Genomic DNA, 19,149 nt, shown 5'->3' with positions numbered 1-19,149 from the left:
TCCCCATAGCTTAACAACCCACTGAGAGATGTCTCCTCACCTCCTCTGTGATGTGTCACTTCTGCTGAGCTACTGACCTGACAGTGTCTCTGCTGAGGAGATGAAACTGTAAATACACTTTGTGTCAGATGATTCTTTGGGTCACATGAGCTGTATGACCCTCTTTTGTTGTTCGCAGGAGCTGAGGAATGATGCAGAGCTACAGGAGGGGAATCTTGGCTGGCTGAAAGCCCGAATGGCTGTCCTCTTTGAAATCAGTGCTGACAGCGATGCTCAGAGGCAAGCAAGTGCTCTGAGTAAGCTCTCGACAGATTTCAAGGGTCTTCTTGCATCTCTCTTAGAGGTAGGTGAAATTTAAACTTGTGGGTGTTTTTGTGTAAAACGCAATGTTGTCTTTATATTCCTTCTGGAGGTGTACAGAATACTCCTGAAATGTTTTTATCTAACTTCAGGGATATGTATTATATTTAAAAATCTACATAGAATTAAATGTTGCTGGTTGGTGGATGTTATAAGAGCATAGTCTTAGGTCTATTTTTATACTGTATTTTTCTCTCTTATGTCTTACAGGCTGAGAAGATGGTTCTGGCTGTGGGGGACTGTGTACAGTTCAGGGAAGAGGTACAAACGACTTTAGACGATCTTGTTCATGGACAGAAAGAGGCTCAGGCTGAGGTCACCAAAATACTGGACTGTCCAACTGTCAGAGAAGCCCAGCAGCTACTTCTTGTTCACCAGGTACTGAAGGACATTAAATAAACTAACTTTAACTTTATTTAGATTTTTTTTATGAAAGCATAGTTTACTCATAGATTAACACACTTTTCGTGTCATTCATATCAAACAGCAACTGTTGAAACGCCTCAAGCTGAAGAGAAAGGACGTCCAGCAGCTCATCACCAGAGGTCAGCAGCTCCAGGCTGAGGAAGGTTTGGGGGAGACTCTGCAGCAGGACCTGCAGAATTTAGAAAACACACTCAGCAAAATGGAGCAGAATATGGATTCACAGGAACAAAGCCTCGAGGTGAGTATTGTAACCAGGGCATTATTAATAAAAACATTAGGACACTGTTTTTTTATGCGAAGCAACTGTCTAGCATCTAATCAAATGCTGATAAAGATACGTGATGTTCTGCATGTGTAGAAACATACCAAAGCACGGTGCCAAAGAAACATTCTCTCTGTGGGCCAATGTTGTTTACTCTCTCTCTCTCTCTCTTTCTCTCTCTTTCTCTCTCTTTCTCTCTCTCTCTCTCTGTTAGTAAAAAACATCTTACAGCTGATTAAGTAAGCCCTGGTGCTCCTAATATTTTGGTAAAAAACAAATTCAGAATGAAGGCTCGCTCACTTTGTTTCAGCCTTTCTTTGAAGAATATTAGCAAATGGTATGCAATATTGTGGATATCAAATTAGTAACGTTTTATTTCATTGTTTTTTATTTCATTTCAACTATAACATCCTTTATGTGTTTTGGGTTTGTGTCTGCTTTTTTGCACATGTTGTATTTCTTCTTTGAATGATTTAAATAGTCCTACCCCAGAGCTGTAAATGAAAATTAAACAACAGTAAATTAATGTTCTTTGCCTAAAGATATATAAAAAAAACAGAATAAGAAAAGTTAAGCAAACCATGGTTGACTGGTACTTTGTTTTATTGACGTAAAATTATGAATACAGTAGATTAGGGAGCAGCATTTCTGGAAAATTATTCTGTACGGGGGTCTGATTAAAGTCTGATTAAAGGACTTCCCTTCTGAAGCTTGATTGTTGCTTTTGAAGATAGTATTGTAGTAAGTCAGCCACCTCATTATCAATGTTGCTTAAATAGAACATTAACAGGATGGATGTATTAGTCTTGATATGGACACTCTGTCGCTCTTTTTTGTGTAAGAGGGTGCACTATAGAAAGAAAATGATACTGAGTGTGGTGCATGCAAATAATCTTGATGTTTCAAACGATGCAGCAGAACCACTGAGCTTTTCACAGAGTATAAACTGTACTTCCTGTGCCAACACGCTGACTCATCACTTCTACAGAAACGACAAACATGGCGGTGTCATCTGCATACTTAATGATGTGGTTTTAGCTGAATTGGCACTACATGTGTCATTTGTCAGTGTGTTTGATTGGCTGTGATGATGATTTATGAGTACAGCCATTAGAAACTGATTTCTGTTTTACATGTTGTACTGCACTTAAACAAACAGCATAATCTCTTTTGTTCTTTTTAGACTGGTTATGTTTAGATTTGATAGAAAAGACTTTGGGCTCTGTCATCCCCAGGTCACACTGGCAGCCTGGCAGGAATTTGACAGCCAGCAGGAGGCTGTGCAGGAGTTTGTTAATAAGGCACGATCCACAATGGAGAGAGACCTGAACTTCAGCAGTCCAGAGAGCCTGGCTGTTGAACTGGACCAGGCCAGAGTATGTCAAGTTTGCCCCTTTTTTTTTTTTTACTGTATTTGGTACACTGTTTAGTTTACTCTTGACATTTTAACTGCTTGAAATAAATCAGTCAAATGAAGATTATCAATTTTCTTTTTTAAACAGGTGATGTTAAAGCAGTGTGAAGCAGAAGCATCACATATGAACACTCTGCTGAAGAGAACTACAGAAATCCAGCTTGGTCCAAAAAACAAGACTCTGCTCCTACAACAAGCCCGTTCTCTGAGCGAGCAAGTGGACAAAGTAGAGGCAGGGCTGAAAAAAGAGTAAGACAAAGGATTTTTTTTTCTGTTGTTGCTCTTTCTAAATATTGTCTTACGACTGGGTTGATTAAATACATTATATGTTTAGCCTAAAAAGACAATGTTCCAAGTAAAAACAGTTTGCCACAAAGGACGATGTAGCACACAAAAAAATTCTCATTGTTACAGTACAGCATTTCACAATCAATTAAGAATATTTTTTAGTTAAAAACAGCTGATAGTACCAACCCAAGTACCTGGTTCTTTGTTTCATGAATGCCAATTTATAATTTAAGATTTTTTTTGTGTGTTTTGTGTTTTAGTGTCAAGACCCTAGAGGAAATGAAAACTCAGTGGGATCAGTTTGGAACTGGGTTTGAAACCTTTTCCCTGTGGATATCTGAGAAAGAAAAGCAGCTGGATGCACTGAAACCTTCCACTCTTCCTCTCAAGCAACAGATCAATGCTATTAAGGTACAGCGCATTGGACTATGAAGCTTTGACCATTTTAAATTGCTTCCTAACAGTAATCTTAGTCAATCAATGGGGTTTTCTTAAGGTGTTAAAAAGTGATGAAAGGGACCTTTGTTGCCCAAGTACTGACATATTATCTCTGCTTTTGACACCTGCTCAAGCCCACACCAGGCACAGAAATGCTTGATGGACACATTTGATTTCAGGATCTGATGTTACTCTTTAGTTTACCTGTTGAAAATAAAGAACAAGAAATTGCAATGCCTTTAACATACAAAACCCCCAACCTAGGTAATAACTTTACCTCCACTTTACGGGTACAGTTAATAAAGCAATTTCTCAAACTTTGTCCTTTTTGTGGTTTTGCATCCTTCCCTGCATGTCCAGGATGTTGGTACAGAGCTTCGGGAGCGAGCTGAGGTTCCTTCTCAGTTAGAGGCAGATTCCCAGGCACTGGCCCAGTTTGTATCTTCAGGTGAGGCAGCCCGAATCAAGGCCCGACTGACCCAGATCGGCAGGTACTGGGAGGAGCTGAAGGAGAGCGTACAGCAGCTTAATGGACAGCTGGAGGAAAGCTCTTCTCACCAGCAAAAGTTCAAAATGAGCATTGACGAGGTAAATAAGAGTAAACCTTGTGACAATATACTCTCTTCAATTTAGGGAAGATACAGGCCTACAATAAATCTTTGTCATCTCCTAGGTGCAAGCATCTCTCAGTGAGCAACACACAAAACTGGAGTCCCCTATCCAGTCCTGCACCTCCTCATCAGAGACCTACAAAGCTCTTCAGAACCACATGGTGATTAGATCATTTTACCTTGTGCTACTATTTTCTAGCTATCAGATAATGCCATGTAGGTAACTGTCTTGTGTTTTTATTTCCCAGGATGGCTGCCAGCATCTGGAGAAGCTGAAGGGAACCTTGCTGTCTCTGTCAGCTGGTGCTCGAAGACTCAGTGACAAAGAGCATGCAGAGAGGACTGTGTCAGAGCTAAACAGCAGCTATGACCGAAGTGTACAGGAGGCAAAGGACAAACAAAGTACATTGGAGAACCTGCTTTCTCTTTGGCAGAAGTACGTGCTATCCAACAGAACATAGACATTTTTGAAGACATTTTTAGAAGCATATAGTGAAATCAAACCACTTGTTAATCCAAGACAGACAGATATAATTTGAAGATATGATTTGTCTTCTTTCAGGTATGAGAAACAGCGTTCAAACTTTGTTTCCTGCTTGGAGAGGAGTGAGTCTGCTTCCAAACCAGAGAGTCAGTGTCTCTCTGCTGATAAGACCAAACTCTGCACAGAGCTACAAGACTTGCAGGTACACACAATACACACTCAAATGGTTCTACAATAGCAGAGCAAGATCTTACCCAACAGATTTTTGTCAACAATCTTAACCCCCTCAGCATGATGAATAAATTGAGCATGCACGCATATTCTTGCAGGCCTTGTACTCTGAGGTCCGATCTCTCGAGCTTGCTCATGCTGAACTAGTATCTTTGGGGACTTCCTTGTGTTCGACGGCACCAGAAGAGGGAGTGCGGCAGCTGAAAGATGAGCTGGACATCCTGCAGAGGAGACTGCATGTTCAAAATGAAGTCCTCCCCCAGAGGTAAGATCATACAAAACTGAATCGTTTTTTCCCTATATTGTAAACATACACATGCTGTTCAGGAAATGTGCGTGATAAAGCAAGTTCAATATAGTGAGTGTATCTTTGATTAAAACATTAAAACATTCAACACAGCACCTGTAACAGTGAGGGAATATCAGAATTTAAAATACTTATAGATGTTTTTCTGTTTGTGGCAAACTTCAGCCTACATTTAATAGAATTTGAATGAAATGTATACATAAGAATGCTACATAAAGCTAGTCTTTTGTTACCTATCTGTTTCACTATGATGCCATTTCCTCCCCCAGAATCAAAGAGCTTCAGAACCACCTCTCACTGGTCGAGCAGTTTGATCAGGCACTGCTTAAATTCTCCCAGTGGAGTGAGACCATGCTCTCAAATCTGCACTCAGCCTCTCAAGTCAACATCGGCAACCTGCAGTCTGCCACCACACAAGTAAAAGTAAGAATCACACAAACGAACTGTTGATGTGTTTTGCATGCAGGATGTTTCCTTTCAGAGCCACTTAGTTAGTTAGCAGATGAATAGTATTTTCTTAAGAGCAGTAACTAATCATCTATCAATAACCTTGACAGGAGACCCAGGCGGCCATACAGAAACAGTCTGGTGTGAGACAGAGCTTGGAACAGCAGACTGAGAAGCTCTGTAAGTTCTGTGAGCCTGGTGATGCACAGCTCTTCCGCAGCAGAGCCGACAGCTGTCTGCAGCCCTACATGGAGGCCAAGTACACAGCTGATCTCCAGTTAGAGTGTCTTGAAAGGCTTGAGGCTTTTCTGCAGACGCACAGTGTGGCTGCAGGTGTGCTGCGGGGTCTAAAGCAGACTGTGGAGAGCGCCGGAAGCTGGGATCGTGGAAAAGTCGAGGAGCTGCAGCAGGAGCTGGAGACTATTGTCCCAGACATCACCCAACTCGAGAGTCTGGCTGTCAATCTGGACAGCAGCCTCTGCAAAAGCCATCTCCACATTGGTGCTGACGAGGGTTCCCGTAAGTCCTGTCGCATGCTGGCTGACTCACTCAGTACTGAACTGGATGCATTGAGGAACTTGCTTGGTACTAAACAGAGTGAAGCAGAGGCCCTGGGAGCTCTGTGGACCTCCTTTAGACAGCGGAAAGAACAGCTGCTCAAAGCTGTGGAGGACATTGAAGAGAAAGCTGACCACCAGAGCTGCAAAGAGCCCAGTCTACATGCTCTACAGCAGAGGTAAAGCATTGCAAGAGTGTATAATCACATCTTAGATCAAAATAGTGTGCTAATATCATGAGAGAACAGATACTTCAGCGTGTTATCTTTATGTTTCAAGGCTGAGGTTCTTTAACCAGATGGAGGATGAGCTCCAGTCACACCAACATGAGGAGCAGTGGCTAAGGGACAAGGGCAATCAGCTGGCCCAGAGAGATGCAGAGTTGGCTGGGGAGGTACTGAGGGAAATAAGTCTGCTGGAGACCACGTGGGAGGACACCAAGAAGCTCATAACAGAGAGGTACCTAAGAGTGGAAGGTTTCCGTACTACAGTAATGAGTCAGGATTTGAAGTATAGAAGCAATGTTAAAAGATTCTCTCAAGCACTAATGAACAGTTTATGGAACACAGTCTTTGCAGTAAAATATTTTACATTTACGTTTACTAAGTAGGGTGATTGTTCTTGCTAAGTCTGTTGCACTTGACCACATGATACACATTTGAAAAACTACTTCATGAGTGTAAAAGTTTCTATATCTCAATTTGATAAAATGGTTGAACTTTTTTTGCTACAGTTAACACATCATTAGCTTGTTCACATGTTTTGTTTAAAATGGTGTCACTCAATGGTAGTTTACAGTTCAATTAAATATGATCACGTATTAATAATACACTTCCCTCTTGCTCCAACAGACAAGAACAGTGCAATGTCCTTGTTGAACTGATGAGAGAATACCAAATCCTGAAAACCTCCATTAGCGGCATCATTGAGAGCACTGAACCTCTGGTTGAGATAAACTCTGTTTTAAAGGACTATGAGGAGACCAGGAGGTCTCTAACCAAGGTTGGCTCAAAGTATTTTAATTTTGTTTTTATAGAGATGCCTCAACACAATTCATTTTAAATAAACTGTTAGAAAAAGCACACAAAATATATTAAAAAAAATCTTAATTCTTGGTTTGTGATTATGATTGGTTGACAGAATGCTTTTCATGATTATTTGTCTGTAATGCATTTGTAGCACGAGACAGTGAAGGTAGAGATGGCCAGCAAGCAACATGAACTGGATCAGTTTTCCAGTAAAGGGAAGAAACTGGTGGTTGAACTGAAGAAGATCCCTGAGTGTGATGCTCATGTGTTGAAGGATGACATGGAGACACTTGTTGATCAGTGGCTGGATGTAAGTCTGACTTCAAAGGCAGTACAATCATTATTGAATGTGTCCTGAATCTGTTTTATTTAAAGTTGTTGACAACAATGGATTGCTATTGGAGAAAGAATTTAAATTTAAATAATGTTAAATAAATTAGAAATTAGTAATTGCTTAATTTATTAATCTAGAAATGTTGCATTAACAATGCAACATAAAATAAAACAAAAATGCAAAACATGAAGAGAGTAAAGATTTGTGACTGATTCATCAAACTTTTCAGGTTTCTGAAAAGATAGACGACAACATCGATCGCCTGAATCAGAGTTTGGCACTGTGGGATGATGTGCGTAAAATCAGCGAGGACACTGAGAGCTGGACAAGCAACTGTGTGATTGAACTCAATGAGAGCCTGAACAACCTTGATGACAGTCAGAGAGTGTCTGCAATGCTCTCCAGGCTACAGGTAAGATTATGATGCCCTAGTTATCATCATATCATCATATCACTGCAACATAAATCATTGTTATTATATATTTTAAAAAACACACTTTTCTTCTCATATTCATCCGCAGGTTGAAATGGGTGAGAAGGAGCAGAAACTTGAAACTCTGCAAAACAGAATTACAGAGCTGAAGAAGTGCAGTCAAAGTGAAGAGACCCCTGCTAAATTACAGGTGATAAAAAATTAAAAATCTTTAATGTTTTCAATGTATTTATGAAGTGATGCTACATTTACAGACCAACGAATATTTACCAGCTCTTCATATTCACATTTTTTCACCTATAACTGTTATTGCACTTGTATCTAGGTGCTGGAGAACGACCTACGTAAAAAGATGAGCACTGTTAAGAAGCTACACGAGCAGGCAAAGGGAAACCTCACTGACTTCACTTCCCAAAGAAAACAGCTAGAGGACTACATCTCACAGATGTCTGCATGGCTAAAGAGTATGGAAGATTCCCTTGTTTCTTCTCCCACTGGATCGGATCCAGAGGACATCTGCAGAGTGAAGGTACAGCCTTAACAGTGATAAAGCAAAGTACAGCCTTTGATTGAATATATATGAAATGTGTCTTTTTAAACATGAGAGAAGGAAATTTCAATCTCAGTACGTAGGGTAGAAAGTACTCTTGAAAATTGTGAGTTCTTGTTGTTTTCTGTAAGGAAGTTTAAAAACAAATCTATATTGTGAAACATGTTTTAAAGGACCTCCAGAAAGAGCTGCAAAACCAGCAGGGGAGCATTGACTCGACCAGGGAGAGCCTCAACACCCTGTGTAGAAAGTATCCCTCTGAAGAGCTCGCTGGTTTGGGTTCAGCCCTCACCGACCTCATCAAGACCTACGAGTCTGCAAACCAGCTTTCTGCAAGGACGCTAGTATCTCTGCAAAACTGTCTTCAGCAGCACTTCAATGGTGAGCAATATGAAAATCATATCTGAATAAAATGTGTTGTTTGACTTATACGTTACATTATTGATTTACCAAGGTTACACTGTGTAACTTCAAAAATAACTTCAGTGGTTCATGGAACAATGCATCTTCTTTATTCTGCTTCCTTTCATTTTTTTATTGTATAAAAAGCCATGCCATGACCATTGAGTGTACATTTCATTAACAGCTTGTTTCTGTGACACTTGACATTGATTTTCTTCCTCAGATCTGGTTCAGGAGTTCCATCGTTGGCTTTCAGAACAGAGGGAGATAGTGAAAGAATGCTCTGACCGATCTGGAGACACACAAATTGTGGAACGCAAACTACAGAAACTCAAGGTAAAACTGATTGTGAAGGATGTTTTATTGGAGGTCGGAGTAGAATTTGAAGTGTGCTCATCTTTGTAATTGTTGAATTGAGAGTAAAACAAAAAATGATGTGGGTTGTCAGGGTGCCATGGATCGTGTGGAGGAGGGTGAGGTCCGCCTTACTCAAGTCTGTGAGGAAGGAGAGAAGCTCCTACTCCATCTCCCGAAGGCCAGTGCCGGGCAGGTCCAGCAACACCTTTCCTCCATCCAGCAGGACTGGGACAGCTTTGTGGAGCAGTGCAGACAGAACCAACAGATCCTGGAGGACAGTGCATCTCTCATGAAGGGGTAACAGACTAAAAAACAACAGCTTCTGTAAAGCACTTTGTTATCAAACCTGTCATTAACATTGAGTTTTAAATACCATGTAGATTTGAGGGACGCCTTAAGAAGCTCAGGTGGTGGTTGGAGCACATGGAAAAGAGAATGACCACAGATCTACTTGAAGCCAAGCAACGGGGTCCTGAAAAGGCGGGGCTTGAGCAAGTGGAGGAATATCAGCAGGAAGTGCTTAAAGAGAGGTGCGAAATCTGATAAAAGTCTTTGTATTTTCTGAGAAGTTCCCCAGATGTGTCTCTTATAATTCTCTCCAGTGAAACATCAGAGTACTCTTTGAAACTTATTTAAACATTTTACTACTTTCCGTACAGGGATTCGTTTGAGCGTTTATGTCAGGAGGGACAGGCACTGAATGAAGGTGGGCGAGGTGATGGTAGTGAGACACGAGTGTCGGCTCAACTGCAGTCACAGCACCAGGCCTTACTGAGGCGTGTGAGAGAGAGGCTTCGCAGCTGCCAGGTCACTTTACAGGAGCAGCAAGCATTTGAAGATACACTGCAGACTACTTGGGGCTGGCTTAATGGAGTCCAGGAGCGCCTGGCATCACTCAACAGCACAGTTGGAAATAAAGAGACTTTGGAGAAAAGACTTGGTCTTGTGCAGGTAAGGCAACATCTTGATCCACAAGTATTCTTCTTTATATGACAGTGCTATCATAAAACATTTTAAAACACAGAAGTGATCTTAGAGTTGCCAATTTTTCCCTCTTGCTCTTTTGTATGCATGCAGGATATCCTGCTTATGAAGGGTGAAGGAGAAGTGAAGCTCAACATGACTGTAGGAAAAGGAGAACAGGTCCTGAAACACAACAGAATGGAGGGGCAGGAAGCCATTTGTTCACATTTACAGAAGCTGAAAGATGCCTGGGCCAATATGTTGATGACTTCCATGAGCTGCCACAGGTAGAAAATGTGTTATTATCTGAATCCAGCTTACAGTCAGACAGGGGGCTTGTAGCATCCACTGATGTCATGGCTCCTAAACAGGGTTAAATGTATTGATTTCCTGTTGTTTTTAGTCGTCTGGAGTGGACAGTGGCCCAGTGGACCAACTTTCAGGAAATTAAAAGTCAACTGCAGCAGTGGATGGAGTCAGTGGAGCAGGAGGTGGGAATGACTCTGCCTCAGCAGCCTGGCCTCAAAGAGAAGTCGGCTTTGCTTGAGCGCCTCAGGGCCATCCAGGCTGATGTGGACTCTCATGCAGCAGCACTGTCGCGCCTGACAGACAAAGCGGTGGAGATGCACGAAAAAACTGGAGACCAGAACTTTGGTCCAGAGTCAAGGGCAGAGCTCAACGCACACTTTGCTGATATCTCAGCTGTTGTCAAGGTGATCTACATACACACATACAGTAGTACTTAAATATAATGCTGAATCCTTGATGATTACTTTTTGGGAAAGCCAATTAAATTTTGCAAACAATTACCCTGCCATTATTTGTAGCTAAAATATTTGCAACTGTTTTTTGACACTTTTAGCCAGTGCTTCATTCATATGTGGTGTTTTTTCTTTTACCAAGGGCAAAGTGCACTCCATGCAAAACACTGTGTCTGAACATGAGCAGTACCATGATGCTCTGAGAGACTTCAACGACTGGCTTATTTCAGCAAAAGAGGAACTCCAACGCTGGTCGGATCTGTCAGGAGACTCTGTTTCCATAAAAAGAAAGCTCTCTAAAGTGCAGGTGAGGAATTTTAACTGTTTATTCTTAAGAGGAAATTAATATGCATGCTGCCACTTACTGCATCCAGCTGAAAGGTGTAAATCATGTTTTATTTAGACATATATACTACAGAGACTTCTTCCACTAAGGTAGAGGGGCTGGAGCAGCTTTTAAAAAAAATCGTCATTCCATTTGCCCTTTCTAGGAGTTGCTCGACTCTAAGCAGCGAGGTAGAGAGAGGCTGAACCGGGTTCAAAGATGTGGAGCAGTGGCCAGGGACCACACTGGCTCAGGGGGCTATGAGGCTATGGAGCGGGAGGAAGCAGCCCTCGTGTCATCATGGGAACAGTGGGAACGTGGAGCACTGCAAACAAGGGCTAGTCTGGAGACTGCCCTCTCCCAGATAGCCAGCTCGGAACAAGAGTTCAACAGCCGTTCAGCACAGCTGGAGCAGGACCTGCGGGACCTCAGCCGCCAGCTAAAGGACTGGCGTCTGCGGTTGGCCCAAGCAGAGGGAAAAAACGATGGAGAGGAGGCTGTTAAAGGCTGGCAGATGGCAAAGGTACATCACAGCTTACTTTAGTTCCAATATAACAAACCACCATTGATTGTAAACAGGCAATGATAGCAGATGACTATGGATATGAAATGCTAATGCAAAACAGTTTTTGTGACTGCTCATCAACGGTTTTACATCTGTTGTCCACCCAGGAAACTTTGGAGGAACTTGTCAAAGCTGAGCCCCTGTCTGATAGTCTGAAGACTCAACTCAATGATCTGTGCAGATTCTCTAGAGACGTGGGAACACAATCTGAGAGAGTGTCCGCTCTCATTAAGGAATACAATAGGTGAGAACTTGTAAAAATGAAGCACAACCCTCTTTTTAATCAGGATAAATTGTTGCAGCTTGAGAATTTCATTTTTACACAGATATACTGAGATTTTGAGTAACAAGAAAACTACCATTGTTTTTGTTGTAAAAACCCTTGAGGCTCTATTTTGTGGTGCACTAGATAGCATTTTTTTGTAATATATCAAATGCTATTACTTTTTGGTCCAAAATTATAGCAAATATAGAGCAGAAACCGTAATAATAAACACTTGACAGTATCATTTTGCCCACAAACTAATGCAGAAGTTTTAAGTTACCATATAATGTACAAAAGCGTTACACGATATGAGGGTACTACTGTCTGATTAAAGGACTTTGGTTTTGGGTTGTATGTAAGCTCGAAGCATAAAGGCCTCAAAAAGAAACAAGATCAAACAAGTTTAAGACAAAAGAACTGACAAAATGTATGGGTTTCTTTTTTATTTGCACTAGTACAATGAGAAGAAATGCTGTTGTTTTTCCTCCTGATTTGTTTTTAGTCTGAGTCTCCAAGCATCGAGAGACTGCCAGAGCAAAGAGAAGCTGCTGGAACAAGGGTTTCGCTCAGCCTTCAGAGAGTTCCAGCAGTGGTTGGTCAATGCCAAGATCAACACAGCCAAGTGCTTTGATGTTCCTCAGAATCTCAGTGAGGCCTCATCCAGTCTGCAGAAGATTCAGGTACATCACTCACAGTCCATTTTAACAGAGCTTTCAGACAATTAATGGCTGCCTGACTTACAGGTTTTGTTACCTAATTTCAATTTGAAGAAGCTTGTTGATGTGATTAAATTATATTATAAATACTATAATTCACAAAAAGAACCTCACAGTAGTTCATGTAAACAAAATAATTTAATAAAAATATGTATGTCAACATTTATAAAAAATGTCTACATGATTGACTTTTAGTCCTATCTCCTGTTTGCAGGAGTTTCTGAGTGACAGAGAGCAAGGTCAGTCCAAGTTGAATGCTGTCGTTGTCAGCGGTGAGCTTGTGTCTACTATAGCAGCCAAAGACAAAGTAGATGCAGTACGGGCTAAAATGAACACAGCCAAAGAGGACTGGAAAAATATCATGACCAACCTGCACAACAGAGAGACCAACCTTCAAGTAAGTAATTCCTCTCTGAGCGGGGCCATTTTAAAAACATTTATGCTTTTTAGGTCAAGGAAACATTTCAACAGTCTCTTTATATCATCTGTGTGCTAGAACCTTTCATCTCAGATGAAAGACTTTGAGGCGAGTGCCGAGCCTCTTCAGGGGTTTCTGAATGCCACAGAGCTGGCTGTGCAGGAGAGCAGCACAAGACTTCATGATCTAACAGCCAAAAAGCAAGAGCTTCACAAGCTACAGGTAAAAATACCCCACCCCCCCCCCCCCCCATTGTTCAAGACCACTCATGTTCAACAACCACTCAGTGCTCGAGTGCCAACCTGACTATTCTTGTCATTGGCAGAGACTCATCTTTCCTGCTCTGTAACAGTGTTTTAGCTCTGCTATCTTTCTTTGGAACAAAAAGACATTCATCAGATAACGCTTACTTGCCATTTGCCTACTTTTTCAATTACTGTCGTCTGTCTGCTCCTGTTTGCTACACTCACATGTCTTCTTAACAGTGTTGAATATATAGAGTAAAATTTGGCTAATTTATACAAAAATTGCTTTAAGTCTCTCTTACTCTGTCTACCAGCTATTTTCAGAGGCCCTGATGCACGTCATGACCAACTTTACAGCAAAATAACACTGGCCAAATATCTCATTCTTTCTTTTTGCCATGTTGCCATCCCTAACACTTCAGTCTATGTCTGAATTTAACTGTCTGAAATCTGTGTGTCAGCTTGCATGCCTCTTTGATAACCTGCTTGTGCTCTTCCAGTCTGTGCTTGAGGAGTTAGCCTCTCACGAGATTCAGCTGAACAGGCTAAAAGAGAAGGCCCAGCTGCTGTGGGATGAACATGCAGCCGGCAAGGGTTTTGTGCATCGCGTCTCGCAGCTCTCTGCTCAATACCTAGCTTTAACCAACCTGACCAAGGTACAGTAATGCCGCCCAATCTGCCTGTGCACTGGGGCTTTTCTGGGGTTAGAGGTGGAGAGGAAACAGCAGCACTAGACTGGATCGAGATCTGACTATACTACGTTTAACATATTTGAAACAGTGACGTTACCAACTGCCTATGAATAAATATAAATGTATTTATTTTGTTACTTTAAGCCTCTTAAAGATTATTTGTACGATTTAAATTCCTGTGTGTATTTTGTACTAAATCTGTGTTAGTCACCAAAGAGCCTACATGTGCAATTATCATGTTGTGCCTACAGTGGATTCACTTTCTTAAACCTACTGTATATTAGTAATGATCTGCTTGTGTCCTTTTTTAACAGGAGAAGGCATCACGGATTGACCGAATATCCACTGAGCACCAGCTTTTCTCCCAAGGGCTGAAGGAGCTGCAGAACTGGGTGGCTGACACCAGCCACATGCTGCAGACTTACTGTGTCCCCACCGCTGACAAAAATGTCCTTGACAGTCGGATGATCAAGCTTGAGGTATAAAATGAATCTTTAGCCTTTAGAATTAGAGAGAACTCTTAAAACGGTCATGATAATAGGAGTTAAATAAATGCATGCGTTGTTGTTGCACCAGGCATTGCTGACTGCACGTCAGGAAAGGGAGATCCAGCTGAAGATGCTGATCACAAGAGGAGAGTCGGTTCAGAGGAACACGTCAGCTGAGGGAGTTCCTGTAGTCCAAAAGCAAATCCAGGACCTTAAAGATTCCTGGGATGCCCTGCTCTCTGCCTCCATACAATGCAAAACGTTAGTTCTCTAGCAGAAGTAAATACAAGTTATAACTGCTACTCCATTGTCTTACTTAGCTTTCCTCTTTACATTTTACAGTCAGCTGGAGGGTTCCCTGTCTCAGTGGACCAGTTACCAGGAGGATGTTCGGCAGTTTGTTGCATGGGTGGAGCGTGTTGAAGAGAGTCTAGACCCCACTGACAAACAGTGCCCAGAGATGAGGGACAAAACTGCTAACCTGAGCAAAACCAAGGTACTGCACTCTTGCCTTTCATACTTCATACTAATACGGCTTGTAAACAATGTATGTAGGTTAACAAAGACAAAATACTTTGGAATTTAGATTTGCAAGTTGAAAATATAAGCAAATCAAGGGTTCAAAATCACATGAGCTATTTTATTACAACAGATGTCAATGTCAAAAGTATCAAAGTTTAATAATAAGATGATTTCTCCACTCTGTTTAGTTGCTGTATGAGGAAGTTCTCAGCCACAACAGCCTGCTGGAAACAATCACTGCAAAGAGTATCAATATCGTGGAGAGCTATGTCACTCAACTTGAGCTTCAAGAACTGCAAGAGCGCTATAACACTATGAAAGACAATGCCATGGTAAAGCAGGATGTGCACTGTGCTAAACAGTCAACCATATTTGAAATATGTGTCGGTGTGGTCTTAGATAACTGTAAGGTCTAAAAAATATTGCACTTAAAATATTTAACCAAAGTTTATTTTTTTACTATTTTTAAATACAAATCGAGCAAGTGAGATTCATCAGTAAAAAATTCTATGAAAAAAGCATCTCAAACACAGTAAGAAATAAAATCTACCACTGGCTCTGAAATAATTGCTCGCAATCTTCACTGTGTCTGTAGAGGGCAGTAACTAACGCTGAGGAGCTTGTGAAAGCCCATCACGAGTATCAACGGGGCCTCCATGCATTTGAGGATTGGCTCGAACAAGAACAAGAGAAACTTGGCTGCTACACCCAACTGGAGGGTGATGTGGATATGCTGGAGGAAACTCTTCAAAAGCTGCAGGTTTGAAAATCTTAGTGAGAGAATGTTGTGGTAAACAAATAGATGATGAAATTCTACAGTGAACCTAAAAATAATTACATCAAACCAGAGATTCTATTCAGTTAATATTTGACCTAAAGGTTTACACCATTGTAACTACAGGAACTGCAGCTGCACTGTACAGAGGGCCAGGCTTTGCTTAACACCCTCCTGGTCAGTCGAGAACTGGTCGTTCCCTGGGGCCTACCTCAGATCGAAGACCGAGAACTGGAGTCCCTGCAGCAGGACTGGAGGATGTACCAGGCACGACTGGCTGACACCCGGTCTCAGCTCAACAGTGCTCTGGCCAAACTTCGACAGATGGATCAAAAATTTCAGCGTCTTGACAGCTGGCTTAAGGGCATGGAGACTAAAGCACAACTACGTAGCCACAGGCGGTCTGACCGTACCACCAAAGATGCCCAGCTCCAGCTTATAAAGGTTAATTTTTTGCATTGTTTTCTCAAATCTGCACAATTGTGTTTGTGTTTATATTGACAAAACTACTTTTAAAATGAGAAAAGGTCACTTCAATCAGATGTTGACTCTCATGTATGTTTAAGAATATTAAAAAGTATTTTTTTTATACATCTCTCATGGTGTTTGTATGATCAGAGCTGGCAGGAAGAAGTGCTGGTTTATCAGGAGGAGATGGAGGGCCTCAGTCTCTTGGCTCAGCAGGTTTTAGATGAGACTCACATCAGCAGCCAGATCAGTAGCAGAGCCACCAAGATCACAGCACGCTACCACGTCCTGCTCCTGCAATTACTGGTAATGTCATTTTAAACACAATAACCAGAATCTGTATCTGTGAGTTGACAGATTATTATAAAGATGTCATTCTTCTCCTTAACCCCCCCTCTTTATTTATAATACAGGAAACAATCAAACAGCTCCAGGAGGAGGTGTCTTGCATTGAGGAGGCACAGTGTGTCTTCTGTACTTTCTCAGACTGGCTCAGCACAGCTCAGAGTAACTTCAGCACAGTGGCTATCAGTGTTGATGCAGTTGACCGCTTTGCTATGGAGAGAAAGATGAAAAAACTAGAGGTATATTCTCTAACATGTGGTACAAGTATTTTAATGTCTACTTCGTTCAAAACGAATCAGCATCACCCCTTGTACCTTTCAGGCTCTTCAAGGTGACATGGATCAGGGTCACACCTACCTCAAGACAACGAGGGAGAAGACAGAGCGAGCCATGGTGTTCTTGGAAGAGCCGGAGGCAGAGCAGCTGAAGGAGGAGGTAGACACTCGCCTTTCCCAGCTATCAGAGCTGATGGAAGCTCTGCGCACAGAGCATAGCTCCCTTGAGAAATGTATCTCACTCTCTAAAGACTTCATGGATAAATACAAAACCCAAGCCCAGTGGGTGAAGGAGACCAAGAGCCTTTTGTCATCAAATGTTGAGCCTAAAGCTGAACTTTATCAGAAGAAGGCTCAGCTTGCTAAATACAAGGTAATTAACACCAAGATATATTTCTCTTTTCTCTTGGCAACACTGTGGAAATAGAGCAAAAACCCTTAACAATATCTACAATATTTTCCTCAATTTTCATGTGTGCAGACCATCCAGCAGACAGTGCAGTCTCATGAGTCAGCAGTGAAATCTGTCTTTGAGAAAGGAGAAGCCTTGCTGGACACAGTCCATGACACCACTATAAGTGACAAAATGAAAAAGCTGCAGGCTGACTATCAAGATCTCTGCTTAGCAGCTAAGGTATGGATGCTACTCTGATGCTTTGGCTGAGAGGGGGGTCTCAAGTTTATTCTTTTGTATTAGCAAATTGACTTAAGGAAACAGACTGATACTAAGCATAACATAATTCTCTTATTGAATGAAGTTCTGATTTGGGCTGCGTGTTCTGTTTTAGACACAGGTCCAAAACCTTGTGGAGTGGGTGAAGGAGCATGAGGATTACAACAGTGAATTGCAAGAGGTGGAGAAGTGGCTCCTACAGATGTCCAGTCGACTGATCACCTCAGACTCCATGCAGACCAGTGGCATGGAAATGGCCACGCAGCAACTTGCCCGACACAAGGTGACCTAAACCATACAATCCTAAAATATTCACAATTCTTACAATTCTTACTTGTGCAGGATAGATTATTACATCACTTAATAATACTTTTGGTTAGCATTAAATGGGTCACTTTTTGTATTTTGAAACATGTAACGCTTTTTTTTTTCAGGCAATAATGGAGGAGATAGCCAGTTTTGAGGAGCGTCTCACCAGCTTGAGGCAGAAAGGCGAAGACCTTGTAGCCAGCTGTACAGACCAAGTGCAAGCAAAGATCAGTCAACAAGTCCAGGCTCACCAACAGGGCACCAGAGACAGCTACTCTGCCATTTGCAGCACTGCTCAACGTGTGAGTTAAAGAGGACAAAATCCATGGAATTATTATCATTTTACTTTTTCCAGGGAACCTTTCCATTTGATGACTTTAAGAAAACTTTATGGTTGTACTTCACTTGTTCCACAGGTGTACCAGAGTCTAGATCGAGAGCTGCAGAAACACGTCAGCCATCAGGACACTCTGCAGCAGTGCCAAACCTGGCTCTCCACAGTGCAGGAGGAGCTTCAGCTCAATGATCAGGGACCAACTGGTCTGCAGGAGGCACTGAAGCAGGTAACTGACATAATGGATTTTTATCAGCTCTAAGAATCCAATCCAATGGCAATGTTTTTTTTTTTCTTCCATTTTATTCGTTGATTACTTTTTGTACACACAGGTGAAGCACTACAGGGCCCTTCAGGAGCAAGCAAGCACTTACTTGGACCTTGTGTGTTCAGTGTGTGACCTGTCTGATGATGCTGTGAGAGTAGCAGCTACTGACGTACAGCAGGTCAAACTCACGGTCAGTAATTTCTACCTCCTTGTACATTATACATTGTAAAAGGGTATTTTTTATAGATATAGGAGGATAACTGAATCACAACAATGACTTCTAAAGACTGACTTTGAAAACACCAAAAATAGGACAATTTTGAGTTTGTATGGAATACTGTATGTTGTCATAAAGACCAATGAATGCTGGATATGAGATATACTCTAACCAGTCAACATTAAACTTTGATTTTTATTCAAAAGTCAATCAGTTATAAACAAGCATACCGTGTATTACCTACAATTTCACAAACATTAACTTTATGTTTTCTAGATAGAGGAAAGGATGTCCAGTGCACAGGAACTCTCAGAGGGCTGGCGGGAGATCAAGGAACAGAAGCAAGATCTGACTAGTCTGTTTCAGGATATGGAGCAGCAGCTCCTCAGCTTCTCCAGAAGGCCTGCCGAGTTGGAGACCAAGATAGCTCAAAACATGTTGTCTCAAGCCAAGGTAGCGAACAGTACCAATGTTGATAATATTTTTTTGTATGTCTTAATTGTTTTTTGTTTTTTCACCCTAACAACACAGTAAATCGTCTACACATTGTTTTGTTTGTGATGTGGTTATGATTACTATCCTAACATATTTTATGG

At 41.6% G+C, this 19,149-nt stretch overlaps 1 protein-coding gene across 1 annotated transcript in view; it reads left to right on the top strand.

Moving 5' to 3' along the window:
- The window catches only part of syne1b (spectrin repeat containing, nuclear envelope 1b), a 70,376-nt gene that overhangs the window by 15,762 nt on the left and 35,465 nt on the right, over positions 1 to 19,149 (top strand). The window contains exons 29-75 of the mRNA XM_061063316.1: positions 179 to 343; positions 571 to 738; positions 848 to 1,024; positions 2,284 to 2,424; positions 2,551 to 2,711; positions 3,011 to 3,161; positions 3,549 to 3,776; positions 3,862 to 3,960; positions 4,048 to 4,235; positions 4,362 to 4,485; positions 4,613 to 4,779; positions 5,091 to 5,244; positions 5,379 to 6,004; positions 6,105 to 6,284; positions 6,677 to 6,827; positions 7,005 to 7,163; positions 7,417 to 7,599; positions 7,709 to 7,810; positions 7,946 to 8,149; positions 8,344 to 8,551; positions 8,796 to 8,908; positions 9,021 to 9,226; positions 9,310 to 9,459; positions 9,589 to 9,880; positions 10,007 to 10,179; positions 10,296 to 10,605; positions 10,796 to 10,960; positions 11,145 to 11,501; positions 11,651 to 11,787; positions 12,311 to 12,488; positions 12,739 to 12,921; positions 13,021 to 13,164; positions 14,194 to 14,358; positions 14,456 to 14,628; positions 14,710 to 14,863; positions 15,078 to 15,221; positions 15,485 to 15,649; positions 15,791 to 16,108; positions 16,283 to 16,438; positions 16,546 to 16,716; positions 16,799 to 17,125; positions 17,234 to 17,386; positions 17,541 to 17,708; positions 17,860 to 18,036; positions 18,151 to 18,297; positions 18,401 to 18,526; positions 18,830 to 19,006. Of these exons, the coding sequence (XP_060919299.1) occupies positions 179 to 343; positions 571 to 738; positions 848 to 1,024; positions 2,284 to 2,424; positions 2,551 to 2,711; positions 3,011 to 3,161; positions 3,549 to 3,776; positions 3,862 to 3,960; positions 4,048 to 4,235; positions 4,362 to 4,485; positions 4,613 to 4,779; positions 5,091 to 5,244; positions 5,379 to 6,004; positions 6,105 to 6,284; positions 6,677 to 6,827; positions 7,005 to 7,163; positions 7,417 to 7,599; positions 7,709 to 7,810; positions 7,946 to 8,149; positions 8,344 to 8,551; positions 8,796 to 8,908; positions 9,021 to 9,226; positions 9,310 to 9,459; positions 9,589 to 9,880; positions 10,007 to 10,179; positions 10,296 to 10,605; positions 10,796 to 10,960; positions 11,145 to 11,501; positions 11,651 to 11,787; positions 12,311 to 12,488; positions 12,739 to 12,921; positions 13,021 to 13,164; positions 14,194 to 14,358; positions 14,456 to 14,628; positions 14,710 to 14,863; positions 15,078 to 15,221; positions 15,485 to 15,649; positions 15,791 to 16,108; positions 16,283 to 16,438; positions 16,546 to 16,716; positions 16,799 to 17,125; positions 17,234 to 17,386; positions 17,541 to 17,708; positions 17,860 to 18,036; positions 18,151 to 18,297; positions 18,401 to 18,526; positions 18,830 to 19,006 (8,865 nt within the window). The remainder of the gene's footprint in view (positions 1 to 178; positions 344 to 570; positions 739 to 847; positions 1,025 to 2,283; positions 2,425 to 2,550; positions 2,712 to 3,010; positions 3,162 to 3,548; positions 3,777 to 3,861; positions 3,961 to 4,047; positions 4,236 to 4,361; positions 4,486 to 4,612; positions 4,780 to 5,090; positions 5,245 to 5,378; positions 6,005 to 6,104; positions 6,285 to 6,676; positions 6,828 to 7,004; positions 7,164 to 7,416; positions 7,600 to 7,708; positions 7,811 to 7,945; positions 8,150 to 8,343; positions 8,552 to 8,795; positions 8,909 to 9,020; positions 9,227 to 9,309; positions 9,460 to 9,588; positions 9,881 to 10,006; positions 10,180 to 10,295; positions 10,606 to 10,795; positions 10,961 to 11,144; positions 11,502 to 11,650; positions 11,788 to 12,310; positions 12,489 to 12,738; positions 12,922 to 13,020; positions 13,165 to 14,193; positions 14,359 to 14,455; positions 14,629 to 14,709; positions 14,864 to 15,077; positions 15,222 to 15,484; positions 15,650 to 15,790; positions 16,109 to 16,282; positions 16,439 to 16,545; positions 16,717 to 16,798; positions 17,126 to 17,233; positions 17,387 to 17,540; positions 17,709 to 17,859; positions 18,037 to 18,150; positions 18,298 to 18,400; positions 18,527 to 18,829; positions 19,007 to 19,149) is intronic.

The sequence above is a fragment of the Labrus mixtus genome, chromosome 18, assembly GCF_963584025.1.
Source record: "Labrus mixtus chromosome 18, fLabMix1.1, whole genome shotgun sequence".
In the NCBI taxonomy this organism is placed as follows: domain Eukaryota; kingdom Metazoa; phylum Chordata; class Actinopteri; order Labriformes; family Labridae; genus Labrus; species Labrus mixtus.
Note: the sequence above shows the minus strand (reverse complement) of the source record. Positions and strands in the feature narration are given on the sequence as shown.